The sequence below is a fragment of the Corella eumyota genome, chromosome 2 (assembly GCF_963082875.1).
Source record: "Corella eumyota chromosome 2, kaCorEumy4.1, whole genome shotgun sequence".
NCBI lineage: Eukaryota > Metazoa > Chordata > Ascidiacea > Phlebobranchia > Corellidae > Corella > Corella eumyota.
The window spans coordinates 2498845-2512062 of record NC_137491.1 but is presented as its reverse complement, the minus strand read 5'-3'; the positions used below and the strand labels follow the sequence as shown (position 1 = coordinate 2512062).

At 25.6% G+C, this 13218-nt stretch overlaps 4 protein-coding genes across 4 annotated transcripts; all 4 read left to right on the top strand.

The window, feature by feature from the left end:
* The first annotated feature begins 4 nt into the window (after positions 1-4).
* LOC145742812 (uncharacterized) lies at positions 5-2661 on the top strand. The gene is made up of 8 exons (XM_082560628.1): positions 5-139; positions 345-464; positions 684-740; positions 856-948; positions 1056-1190; positions 1355-1445; positions 1590-1741; positions 1816-2661. Exons 1-8 carry the CDS (start codon positions 35-37, stop codon positions 1942-1944), a joined length of 882 nt encoding a protein of 293 aa, XP_082416754.1. The 5' UTR covers positions 5-34; the 3' UTR covers positions 1945-2661.
* Positions 2662-2874: 213 nt separating this feature from the next.
* Positions 2875-6162, top strand: LOC145742876 (uncharacterized). Its single transcript, XM_082560708.1, has 9 exons — positions 2875-3012; positions 3204-3302; positions 3487-3543; positions 3802-3894; positions 4054-4191; positions 4367-4457; positions 4613-4743; positions 5102-5152; positions 5513-6162. The coding sequence occupies exons 1-9, from the start codon at positions 2908-2910 to the stop codon at positions 5546-5548; spliced, it is 801 nt and encodes a 266-aa protein (XP_082416834.1). The 5' UTR covers positions 2875-2907; the 3' UTR covers positions 5549-6162.
* A 151-nt stretch (positions 6163-6313) lies between these two features.
* LOC145742875 (uncharacterized) lies at positions 6314-9516 on the top strand. The gene is made up of 9 exons (XM_082560707.1): positions 6314-6451; positions 6643-6762; positions 6947-7003; positions 7258-7350; positions 7496-7636; positions 7832-7922; positions 8077-8237; positions 8592-8636; positions 8993-9516. Exons 1-9 carry the CDS (start codon positions 6347-6349, stop codon positions 9026-9028), a joined length of 849 nt encoding a protein of 282 aa, XP_082416833.1. The 5' UTR covers positions 6314-6346; the 3' UTR covers positions 9029-9516.
* Positions 9517-9770: 254 nt separating this feature from the next.
* On the top strand, positions 9771-13160 carry LOC145742877 (uncharacterized). Its single transcript, XM_082560709.1, has 9 exons — positions 9771-9908; positions 10102-10221; positions 10406-10462; positions 10717-10809; positions 10955-11095; positions 11291-11381; positions 11536-11696; positions 12051-12095; positions 12453-13160. Exons 1-9 carry the CDS (start codon positions 9804-9806, stop codon positions 12486-12488), a joined length of 849 nt encoding a protein of 282 aa, XP_082416835.1. The 5' UTR covers positions 9771-9803; the 3' UTR covers positions 12489-13160.
* The last annotated feature ends 58 nt before the right edge of the window (positions 13161-13218 follow it).

The following is a 13218-nucleotide window of genomic DNA, read 5'->3' as shown; positions in this document are numbered from 1 at the left end:
TTAAGATTGTTTTAAAACTAATGTTAAGTTAAAAATGGCTGAACCGGTTCAGCAAAATGTCCCAGTTGCTCCATTGATAGTTAATGTCAATCCTACCAACCCGGCAGACAAATATAAAAGTAAATACAAAGCTTTAGGGGTAAGTATTAATTTAAATTAAATTTATACTGTTAAGCGAAGTAGTACTATAGCTGGTTAATGTAAATGCACAGTTCATATTTTAAGGTTTACTTTCAAAAAATTATATAATTTGATTTTAGTTATTGAAATGAATTTAGGTTCACTTTAAATTAATAAACATCAAATCTTTAAATATTTTTAATTTTTTGACATTAATTTATCAGATTGCTCAAATAGTTTTAGGAGTTTTAAGTATTATATTGGGAATAACTGTTGTCTCACTTGGGGGACCTTACACTGATGCCTATTTTAGTGTTGGATTCGGAATATGGAGCGGTGTTATAGTAAGCAACTTATGTTTGTTCTTTTTTGCAAAAAACTAGAAAGGTAATAAATATACTTCATGCTTAGGTAGGCATTTTCATATTAATTTTAGGTAGGCATTTTCATATATTAATAGCATTTTCATATTATTTTTTTGAAATAACATGCACTTAGTGTTGAATTATAAGAATATAAATTATTGTTGGAACAAATAATTCTAGTAAATTATATTTTTTTAGTTTATTATACCTGGAATTTTGGGAATTGTGTCGGGCAAGAAACCTACAAGCTGTCCTGTAAATAAAATAATGCTTTTGTCTAATATATTTGTTTATTTAAAAACTTTATATTTTGCATGATATGAAGTTATTAAAATTAAACTTTTAAATTTTGTTTTTGTGTTTTGTTTAGATTATTGGAGCTATGGTAATGACAATCATTTCAGCTATTTTTGCTGTAAACATGCTGGGTTGGGAGCTTGCTGAAGCTGTTATATTATTTGATGTAAGCTATCATTTGTGACTCATTTCACTTAATTATTTTTCATATTTTGTGATATTCATATCTATTCTTTTTTAGAATTAGTTTTAGCATTAAATTAAATATTACAGGATTGTAATGACGCCGTCCTCCTAGGAGCAGTTCATGGTGTAATGGTAATTTTAGCATTCGTAGTTTTGATTATAGCAATTGTTCACTCTGCATATTGTTGTGCTGGATCAACTTGTTGTGGTGCCGGTACAATGGTAAAATATTCATTCAGTATATTGGATTTAAAAAAAAATTTTTTAAATTATTTTTTTCTAAAAATTGATTTAAGTTAGAGTTATCTTTTATTATGTTTTTGTGTACCTACGAATAAATATAAGTTAAATGAAAAATATAAATTAAAAATAAACTTTTTTGTAAGAACCAGCAAATAATCTACACTAGCCAGCCTGGTGCTTTTCCTAACCAAGTTGTTGTACAAACCCATGGTAATCCAGCTATGCCAATGCAGAGTAAGTCAAAAACATTTGTATTAATTTTTATGGTATAATAATGTATAAACATATTTTGGGCATGGATGTTTTTACGTTTTTTATTGAATGTTGTTATCTTTTTGTTTTTGGATATTTAATTTGACTTTTTTATTAATTTTTTAGTTGGCTACCCTGGAAATAATAAAGTTCTTTTTTCCTCCTTAATCCTTCAACATCAACGACAACCCTTTCAACAACAACAACAATTTCTTCAGGAGCAACAAAAAACTCCCCAACCCTATCAACAACCTGCTGAACAAACAGTGCATCCACAGGTTTTTCTTTTTGTGATATTTTGTTAAAATAACTGGTCTTTTACATACTTATAAAATTTTAAACATTTTTCTAGGCACCTCCTTATTCTGAAGCACCACTATCACATCGACAACAAGTTATACTTTACTTTTTCGTTTTTCTGCAAATATTTTTATTGCTTTTAAATGTATTTTCATATGATTTCATTATCATAGGTTTATGAAAAAAAAACAATAATATTTTGCCTACAAAATTAGATATTGAATTGCTTAAATAATTTACTTAATATTTTTATTATAACTTTTGGCAGGAATAATGTTAGTTAACATTTTAACTAAAAATAAAATGTATTATTAAACTTTTAATTCATTATAGCCCGTGGTTGAAAAGCCATCAAAATTACCATGTTGAAGTTATTGCACACAAAGCACTTGCCTGTATATATGTTTTAAATCATATTTGCTTTACTGGTGGAATTTGCCACCGTTTTTTCAAATTGTATTTAAATTTTGTTTAATTTGTTTACTAAAATTTTATTGGTACAATTTTGTGTATGTAAACATTTTAGAATTAGGGGGTAATGTGATAAGATAATAGAAATCATGTTAGCAAGTATTAAAAATCTAAATGTTGTTCATAAAGTGGTTTGTGAATTTTGTTTTATTGTACTAAATTATTGCATTTATTAGAAATATTATGTGTCATTTATACTCTACCATGTGTTTATGCTATAGAATGTAATCTTGTTACTTTATGCGATCAAAATTTGCAAGTGTAAAAAGCAAATACTTGTAGACCAAAAATTAAAATTTTTAGAATATTACGTTCAATGCTTTTTCTTTAATACAATGTCTTCTTTGTACTTTAATACATTTTTTACCTAAATAGCACTTATATACCTACAGTTGTTTTAAATATTTTGCATATTACTTATTTAACTTGTCCTAAATTTTTTTAACATTTTTAACTTATACTTTTAAGTATTACTTATTTATGTAAACTTCGTTCAAAGTTCAAAACTTTTACATTTTTAATTTTTTATGCAAATGTCTAATCTTACTTGTTAGCAATATTAGTGTTATAACTTTTTCAGTGTTAACTTTACGTTTACTGGTTTTGAAAATTTACATTTGTATCTATTTTCAACAGATTTTAAGATTGTTTTAAAACTAAGTTTAAGTTAAAAATGGCTGAACCGGTTCAACAAAATGTTCAAGTTGCTCCGTTAATTGTTAACGACAATCCTACAAACCCTGCAGAAAAATATAAAAGTAAATACCGATCTCTGGGGGTAAGTATTTTTATATTAACAAGTAGGCATATAGTTTGTAAATAAATATAATGCAATGTTTATGTAAGTTTTTTAGGTTTACTTGTAAGAATTTTATGATATGATTTAACTTTTAAAATATATTTATTTTTTACTTTAAATTGATAACCATGAACTGTTTAAAAATTATTATTTTTGCTCATTTTTTTTAGATTGCTCAAGTGGTATTAGGAGTTTTAAGTATTATTTTTGGAATAATTGTTATTTTTATTTATTCTTTTATCGGAACCGAAATATGGAGTGGTGTTATAGTAAGCAATTTTTGTTTTTTCTTATATGCAAAATACAAAAAGAATCATAAATATACTTTATGCTTATGTAGGCATTTTAATATCGAAAAATAACATTATTTGCAATAACATGCACTAAGTATTGTATTATAAAAAAATGAATTATTGTTGGAACAAATAATTTTAGTAAATTGTATTTTTTTAGTTTATTATACCTGGAATTTTGGGAATTGTGTCTAGCAAGAAACCTACAAGCTGCCGAGTAAATAAAATAATAATGCTTATGTTTAATATATATAAAAATAGAATAAATATAAAAAAAGAACAGTAACCTTGAAATTTAAAAAATCTGAAAAAGTCAGTTTAACAAACTTATTAATCTTTATTTATTTAATCTTCTAAAATTCTTATTTAGTTGTGTTTAATGTATTTAGATTGTTTATTTATAAACTTTGTTGCATGATATTAAGTTATTAAAATTGAACTTAATCTTTTAACCATGCTTTTGTGTTTTGTTTAGATTATTGGAGCTATGGTAATGACAATATTCTCAGCTATTATTGCTGCAACAATGCTGGGATTGGAGATGACTGTAACTATTTCATTATCTTCAGTAAGCTATAATTTGTAACTAATTTCACTTCTAATTATTATTTACCGTAATTTTTTTTATATTTTATAATATGCATATTTTATAATATGCATAGCCATTCTTTTATTTATTGCCTTATTGTCACTAAAATTAATTTCAGCATTAAATTGAATATTACAGAGTTTTTTTAATGACTTTACAACTCAAGCAGCAGTTCATGGTGTAATGGTAATTTTGGCATTTGTAGTTTTGATTGTAGCTATTGTTCACTCTGCGTATTGTTGTGCTGGATCAACTTGTTGTGGTGCCGGAACAATGGTAAAATAATCTTTCAGTTTATTGGATTTAAAATTTTTTTTTTAAGAATTAAAAAAAAAAACTTTTTTCTAAAAATTGATTTAAGGTAGAGTTATCTTTTATTATGCTTTTGTGTACCTACGAATAAATATAAGTTAAATGAAAAATATAAATTAAAAATAAACTTTTTTGTAAGAACCAGCAAATAATCTACACTAGCCAGCCTGGTGCTTTTCCTAACCAAGTTGTTGTACAAACCCATGGTAATCCAGCTATGCCAATGCAGAGTAAGTCAAAAACATTTGTATTATTTTGTATAGTATAATATTATATAAGTATATTTAGGCAGGAATGTTTTTACATTTTTTATTAAATGTTGCTATCTTTTTTGTTTTTGAATACTTCATTTTTTTCAATTTTACTTTTTCTGTTTTTTTTTTAGTTATCCCTCAACAACAACAACAACAACAACCCTTTCAACAGCAACAACAATTTGTCCAACAGCAGCAACAATTTCCCCAACAGCAACAACAACCATATCAACAACCTGTTGAACAAACAGTGCAACCACAGGTTAATACTTTCGTGATATTTTGTTAAAAAGCGTGGTGTAGTGGTAAGAACACTTGCTACACCACACATGAAGTCTGGGGTTCAATCCCCATTGTTCTCATGCTGTAGCGCTCTTGAGTAAGGCACTATAAACGGTACGAACTCCTGCTGAGCCAGCACTTAATCAGCAGTATAATTATCAGGCAATTATAATCTATAATATCCCAAAGTACCACAGGCAACTCGAGACTGGGTCGGAGTAACTTATGTTGTTACTCTATGTTTAAGTCACACATTCGACTTTTCCACATCAAGGATAAATTTATATACAAAAAAAAGATTGTCTTATGGATTTCATAAAATTTTAAATATTTCTCAGGCACCTCCTCATTCTGAATTACCACCATCATACCAACAACATCAACAACAAGTTAGTTTTTACTTTTTTAGTTTTGTGCAAATACTCATGTTATTTTTAGATGTATTTTTATATGATATTATTAACATGAACTATGAAAAAAAAACAATAATATTTTGTAAATCGCTAATTTTTCACTTTTATTTTTATTACAAAACTTCTATTATTTTTTTATAATTTTTTTAACATGGGTTTTATAAAAAAATTAATATTATTTTGCAATTGGCTTGCAAACTTAAAACTCAAATCTGCTCAGTTTATATTTTTAAATGTTGTTATCAGGTCTTTAACAATAAAATAATGATAGTTAACAATTTAACTAAAAATAAACTGTTTTATAAAAAAAATTGTTAAACTTTTTAATCATTACAGCCTGTGGATGAAGAACCATCAAAATTACCATGTTGAAGATATTACACACAATGCACTTGCCTGTAGATATGCCTTAAATCATATTTGCTTTACTGTTGGAATTTGCCATTGTTTTTAAAATTGTTTTTTTTTTTAATTTTGCTAAAATTGTTTAAAAATTTTATTGGTACAAATTTGTGTATGCAAACATTTTAGGATTAGTATGTAATATAATAAGGTAACAGAAATCATGTTAGCAAGTATTAAAAATCTAAATGTTGTTTATAAAGTGGTTTGTGAATTTTGTTTTACTAAGGTTGTATTATTGTACTGAATTATTGCGATTATTAAAAATAATATGTGAAATTTAGCCTTTGTATAAGCTTGTGTGTTTATGCTATAGAATGTAATCTTGTTACTTTATGCGATCAAAATTTGCAAGTGTAAAAAGCAAATACTCGTAGACCAAAAATTAAAATTTTTAGAATACAACGTTCAATGCCTTTTCTTTAATACAATGTCTTCTTTGTACTTTAATACATTTTTTACCTAAATAGCACTTATATACGTACAGTTGTTTTAAATATTTTGCATATTACTTATTTAACTTGTCTTAAATTTTTTTAACATTTTTAACTTATACTTTTAAGTATTACTTATTTATGTAAACTTCGTTCAAAGTTCAAAACTTTTACATTTTTAATTTTTTATGCAAATGTCTAATCTTACTTGTTAGCAATATTAGTGTTATAACTTTTTCAGTGTTAACTTTACGTTTACTGGTTTTGAAAATTTACATTTGTATCTATTTTCAACAGATTTTAAGATTGTTTTAAAACTAAGTTTAAGTTAAAAATGGCTGAACCGGTTCAGCAAAATGTTCAAGTTGCTCCAATAATTGTTAATGTCAATCCTACAAACCCTGCAGAAAAATATAAAAGTAAATACCGATCTCTGGGGGTAAGTATTTTTATATTAACAAGTAGGCATATAGTTTGTAAATAAATATAATGCAATGTTTATGTAAGTTTTTTAGGTTTACTTGCAAGAACTTTATGATATGATTTAACTTTTTAAAAATATTAATTTTTTACTTTAAATTGATAACCATGAACTGTTTAAAAATTATTATTTTTGCTCATTTTTTTTAGATTGCTCAAGTGGTATTAGGAGTTTTAAGTATTATTTTGGGAATAATTGTTATTTTTATTGTGGAACCTTACTATAATATTTATTCTTTTATCGGAACCGGAATATGGAGTGGTGTTATAGTAAGCAATTTTTGTTTATTCTTATATGCAAAAAACAAAAAGAATCATAAATATACTTTATGCTTAGGTAGGAATTTTATTATCGAAAAAATAACATTTTTTGCAATGACATGCACTAAGTGTTGTATCATAAGTTTAAAACTATTGTAAGAACAAATAATTTTAGTAAATTGTATTTTTTTAGTTTATTATACCTGGGATTTTGGGAATTGTGTCTAGCAAGAAACCTACAAGCTGTCCGGTAAATAAAATAATAATGCTTATGTTTAATATATATAAAAATAAAATAAAAAACAGTAACTTTGAAATTTAAATTTAAAAAATCTAAAAAAGTCAATTGAACAAACTTATTAATTTTTATTTATTTAATCTTCTAAAATTCTTTTTTAGTTGTGTTTAATGTATTTAGATTGTTTATTTATAAACTTTGTTGCATGATATTAAGTTATTAAAATTGAACTTAATCTTTTAACCATGCTTTTGTGTTTTGTTTAGATTATTGGAGCTATGGTAATGACAATATTTTCGGCTATTTTTGCTGCAACAATGCTGGGATTAGAGATGGCTGCAACTATTTCATTATCTTTAGTAAGCTATCATTTGTAACTAATTTCACTTCTAATTATTATTTACCGTATTTTTTTTTATATTTTATAATATGCATAGCCATTCTTTTTTATTTATTGCCATATTGTCACTAAAATTAATTTCAGCATTAAATTGAATGTTACAGAATTTTTTTTATAATGACTTTACAACTCAAGCAGCAGTTCATGGTGTAATGGCAGTTTTAGCATTCGTAGTTTTGATTATAGCTATTGTTCACTCTGCATATTGTTGTGCTGGATCAACTTGTTGTGGTGCCGGTACAATGGTAAAATAATCATTCAGTATATTGAATTTTAAAAAATTTTTTTAAGAAATAAAAAAAAATTTTAGGAATTAAAAAAAACAATTTTTTTCTAAAAATTGATTTAAGTTAGAGTTATCTTTTATTATGTTTTTGTGTACCTATGAATAAATATAAGTTAAATGAAAAATATAAATTAAAAATAAATTTTTTTGTAAGAACCAGCAAATAATCTACACTAGCCAGCCTGGTGCTTTTCCTAACCAAGTTGTTGTACAAACCCATGGTAATCCAGCTATGCCAATGCAGAGTAAGTCAAAAACATTTGTATTATTTTGTATAGTATAATATTATATAAGTATATTTAGGCAGGGATGTTTTTACATTTTTTATTAAATGTTGCTATCTTTTTTGTTTTTGAATACTTAATTTTTTTCAATTTTACTTTTTCTGTTTTTTTTTAGTTATCCCTCAACAACAACAACAACAACAACAACAACCCTTTCAACAACAACAACAACAACCCTTTCAACAGCAACAACAATTTGTCCAACAGCAGCAACAAATTCCCCAACAGCAACAACAACCATATCAACAACCTGTTGAACAAACAGTGCAACCACAGGTTAATACTTTCGTGATATTTTGTTAAAAAGCGTGGTGTAGTTGTAAGAACACTTGTTACACACATGAGTTTGTGGGTTTAATCCACACTGATTTCATGCTGTAGCGCCCTTGAGTAAAGCGCTATAAAGGGTATGAACTCCTGCTGAGCCAGCACTTAATCAGCAGTATAATTATCAGGCAATTATAATCTATAATATCCCAAACTACCACAGGCAACTCGAGACTGGGTCGGAGTAACTTATGTTGTTACTCTATGTTTAAGTCACACATTCGACTTTTCCACATCAAGGATAAATTTATATACAAAAAAAGATTGTCTTATGGATTTCATAAAATTTTAAATATTTCTCAGGCACCTCCTTATTCTAAGTTACCACAACAACAACATCAACAACAAGTTAGTTTTTACTTTTTTAGTTTTGTGCAAATACTCACGTTATTTTTAGATGTATTTTTTATATGATTTTATTAACATAAACTATGAAAAAAAAACAATAATATTTTGTAAATTGCTAATTTTTCACTCTTTTATTTTTTTACAAGCTTCTATCATTTTTCATAATTTTTTTAACATGGGTTTTATAAAAAAATTAACATTATTTTGCAATTGGCTTACAAACTTAAAACTCAAATTTGCTCAATTTAAAATTGTAAATATTAACATGACTTTAACAATAAAATAATGACAGTTAACACTTTAACTAAAAATAAACTGTTTTATAAAAAAAAAGTTAAAATTTTTAATCATTTAAGGCTGTGGATGAAGAACCATCAAAATTACCATGTTGAAGATATTACACACAATGCACTTGCCTGTAGATATGCCTTAAATCTTATTTGCTTTACTGGTGGAATTTGCCACCATTTTTTCTAATTGTATTTAAATTTTGTTTAATTTGTTTACTAAAATTTTATTGGTACAATTTTGTGTATGTAAACATTTTAGAATTAGGGGGTAATGTGATAAGATAATAGAAATCATGTTAGCAAGTATTAAAAATCTAAATGTTGTTCATAAAGTGGTTTGTGAATTTCGTTTTATTGTTCTAAATTATTGCATTTATTAAAAATATTATGTGTCATTTATCCTTTATCATGTGTTTATGCTATAGAATGTAATCTTGTTACTTTATGTGATCAAAATTTGCAAGTGTAAAAAGCATATACTTGTAGACCAAAAGTTAAAATTTTTAGAATACAACGTTCAATGCCTTTTCTTTAATACAATGTCTTCTTTGTACTTTAATACATTTTTTACCTAAATAGCACTTATATACGTACAGTTGTTTTAAATATTTTGCATATTACTTATTTAACTTGTCTTAAATTTTTTTAACATTTTTAACTTATACTTTTAAGTATTACTTATTTATGTAAACTTCGTTCAAAGTTCAAAACTTTTACATTTTTAATTTTTTATGCAAATGTCTAATCTTACTTGTTAGCAATATTAGTGTTATAACTTTTTCAGTGTTAACTTTACGTTTACTGGTTTTGAAAATTTACATTTGTATCTATTTTCAACAGATTTTAAGATTGTTTTAAAACTAAGTTTAAGTTAAAAATGGCTGAACCGGTTCAGCAAAATGTTCAAGTTGCTCCAATAATTGTTAATGTCAATCCTACAAACCCTGCAGAAAAATATAAAAGTAAATACCGATCTCTGGGGGTAAGTATTTTTATATTAACAAGTAGGCATATAGTTTGTAAATAAATATAATGCAATGTTTATGTAAGTTTTTTAGGTTTACTTGCAAGAACTTTATGATATGATTTAACTTTTTAAAAATATTAATTTTTTACTTTAAATTGATAACCATGAACTGTTTAAAAATTATTATTTTTGCTCATTTTTTTTTCAGATTGCTCAAGTGGTATTAGGAGTTTTAAGTATTATTTTGGGAATAATTGTTATTTTTATTGTGGAACCTTACTATAATATTTATTCTTTTATCGGAACCGGAATATGGAGTGGTGTTATAGTAAGCAATTTTTGTTTATTCTTATATGCAAAAAACAAAAAGAATCATAAATATACTTTATGCTTAGGTAGGAATTTTATTATCGAAAAAATAACATTTTTTGCAATGACATGCACTAAGTGTTGTATCATAAGTTTAAAACTATTGTAAGAACAAATAATTTTAGTAAATTGTATTTTTTTAGTTTATTATACCTGGGATTTTGGGAATTGTGTCTAGCAAGAAACCTACAAGCTGTCCGGTAAATAAAATAATAATGCTTATGTTTAATATATATAAAAATAAAATAAAAAACAGTAACTTTGAAATTTAAATTTAAAAAATCTAAAAAAGTCAATTGAACAAACTTATTAATTTTTATTTATTTAATCTTCTAAAATTCTTTTTTAGTTGTGTTTAATGTATTTAGATTGTTTATTTATAAACTTTGTTGCATGATATTAAGTTATTAAAATTGAACTTAATCTTTTAACCATGCTTTTGTGTTTTGTTTAGATTATTGGAGCTATGGTAATGACAATATTTTCGGCTATTTTTGCTGCAACAATGCTGGGATTAGAGATGGCTGCAACTATTTCATTATCTTTAGTAAGCTATCATTTGTAACTAATTTCACTTCTAATTATTATTTACCGTATTTTTTTTTATATTTTATAATATGCATAGCCATTCTTTTTTATTTATTGCCATATTGTCACTAAAATTAATTTCAGCATTAAATTGAATGTTACAGAATTTTTTTTATAATGACTTTACAACTCAAGCAGCAGTTCATGGTGTAATGGCAGTTTTAGCATTCGTAGTTTTGATTATAGCTATTGTTCACTCTGCATATTGTTGTGCTGGATCAACTTGTTGTGGTGCCGGTACAATGGTAAAATAATCATTCAGTATATTGAATTTTAAAAAATTTTTTTAAGAAATAAAAAAAAATTTTAGGAATTAAAAAAAACAATTTTTTTCTAAAAATTGATTTAAGTTAGAGTTATCTTTTATTATGTTTTTGTGTACCTATGAATAAATATAAGTTAAATGAAAAATATAAATTAAAAATAAATTTTTTTGTAAGAACCAGCAAATAATCTACACTAGCCAGCCTGGTGCTTTTCCTAACCAAGTTGTTGTACAAACCCATGGTAATCCAGCTATGCCAATGCAGAGTAAGTCAAAAACATTTGTATTATTTTGTATAGTATAATATTATATAAGTATATTTAGGCAGGGATGTTTTTACATTTTTTATTAAATGTTGCTATCTTTTTTGTTTTTGAATACTTAATTTTTTTCAATTTTACTTTTTCTGTTTTTTTTTAGTTATCCCTCAACAACAACAACAACAACAACAACAACCCTTTCAACAACAACAACAACAACCCTTTCAACAGCAACAACAATTTGTCCAACAGCAGCAACAAATTCCCCAACAGCAACAACAACCATATCAACAACCTGTTGAACAAACAGTGCAACCACAGGTTAATACTTTCGTGATATTTTGTTAAAAAGCGTGGTGTAGTTGTAAGAACACTTGTTACACACATGAGTTTGTGGGTTTAATCCACACTGATTTCATGCTGTAGCGCCCTTGAGTAAAGCGCTATAAAGGGTATGAACTCCTGCTGAGCCAGCACTTAATCAGCAGTATAATTATCAGGCAATTATAATCTATAATATCCCAAACTACCACAGGCAACTCGAGACTGGGTCGGAGTAACTTATGTTGTTACTCTATGTTTAAGTCACACATTCGACTTTTCCACATCAAGGATAAATTTATATACAAAAAAAGATTGTCTTATGGATTTCATAAAATTTTAAATATTTCTCAGGCACCTCCTTATTCTAAGTTACCACAACAACAACATCAACAACAAGTTAGTTTTTACTTTTTTAGTTTTGTGCAAATACTCACGTTATTTTTAGATGTATTTTTTATATGATTTTATTAACATGAACTATGAAAAAAAAACAATAATATTTTGTAAATTGCTAATTTTTCACTCTTTTATTTTTTTACAAGCTTCTATCATTTTTCATAATTTTTTTAACATGGGTTTTATAAAAAAATTAACATTATTTTGCAATTGGCTTACAAACTTAAAACTCAAATCTGCTCAATTTAAAATTGTAAATAATATCATGACTTTAACAATAAAATAATGACAATTAACACTTTAACTAAAAATAAACTGTTTTATAAAAAAAAATGTTAAAATTTTTAATCATTTTAGCCTGTGAATGAAGAACCATCAAAATTACCATGTTGAAGATATTACACACAATGCACTTGCCTGTAGATATGCCTTAAATCATATTTGCTTTACTGGTGGAATTTGCCATTGTTTTTAAAATGTTTTTTTTTTAATTTTGCTAAAATTGTTTGAAAATTTTATCGGTACAAATTTGTGTTTGCAAATTTTTTAGAATTAGTATAATAAAGTAATAAAAATCATGTTAGCAAGTATTTAAAATCTAAATGTTGTTTATAAAGTGGTTCGTGAATTTTTTTTGATTAAGCTTGTATGATTGTACCAAATTATTTTTTGTACTAAAACTAAAAATATTATGTGTCATATAACCTTTCATACAGTAAAAGCTTGTGTGGTTATACTATAGATTGTAGTCTTGTTACTAATATGTCATCAAAATTTGCAAGTGTAAAAAGCACAATATGTTTGTAGGCAAAAAAATATTTTGAATTTTATTTAGCAAAACTTTTAAATTATACCAATTAATGCCTTTTACCCAATTTTTTTGTTTTTACTTTCATAGATTGTAAATTTTTTATCTAAACTGCACTTATAATACGTACAGTTGTTTTAAATTTATTGCATATCACCAAATTCTTTTGTATTTTTTCTAACTTTTTTAACTTTTAAAATATCTCTAATTGATGTTAATTTCGTTCAAAGTTCATACCTTTTACATTCACCTAATTTGTATGCAAATATTTAACCATACCTGTTAGCACATTAGTTTAATAATTTTTTTAGTTTT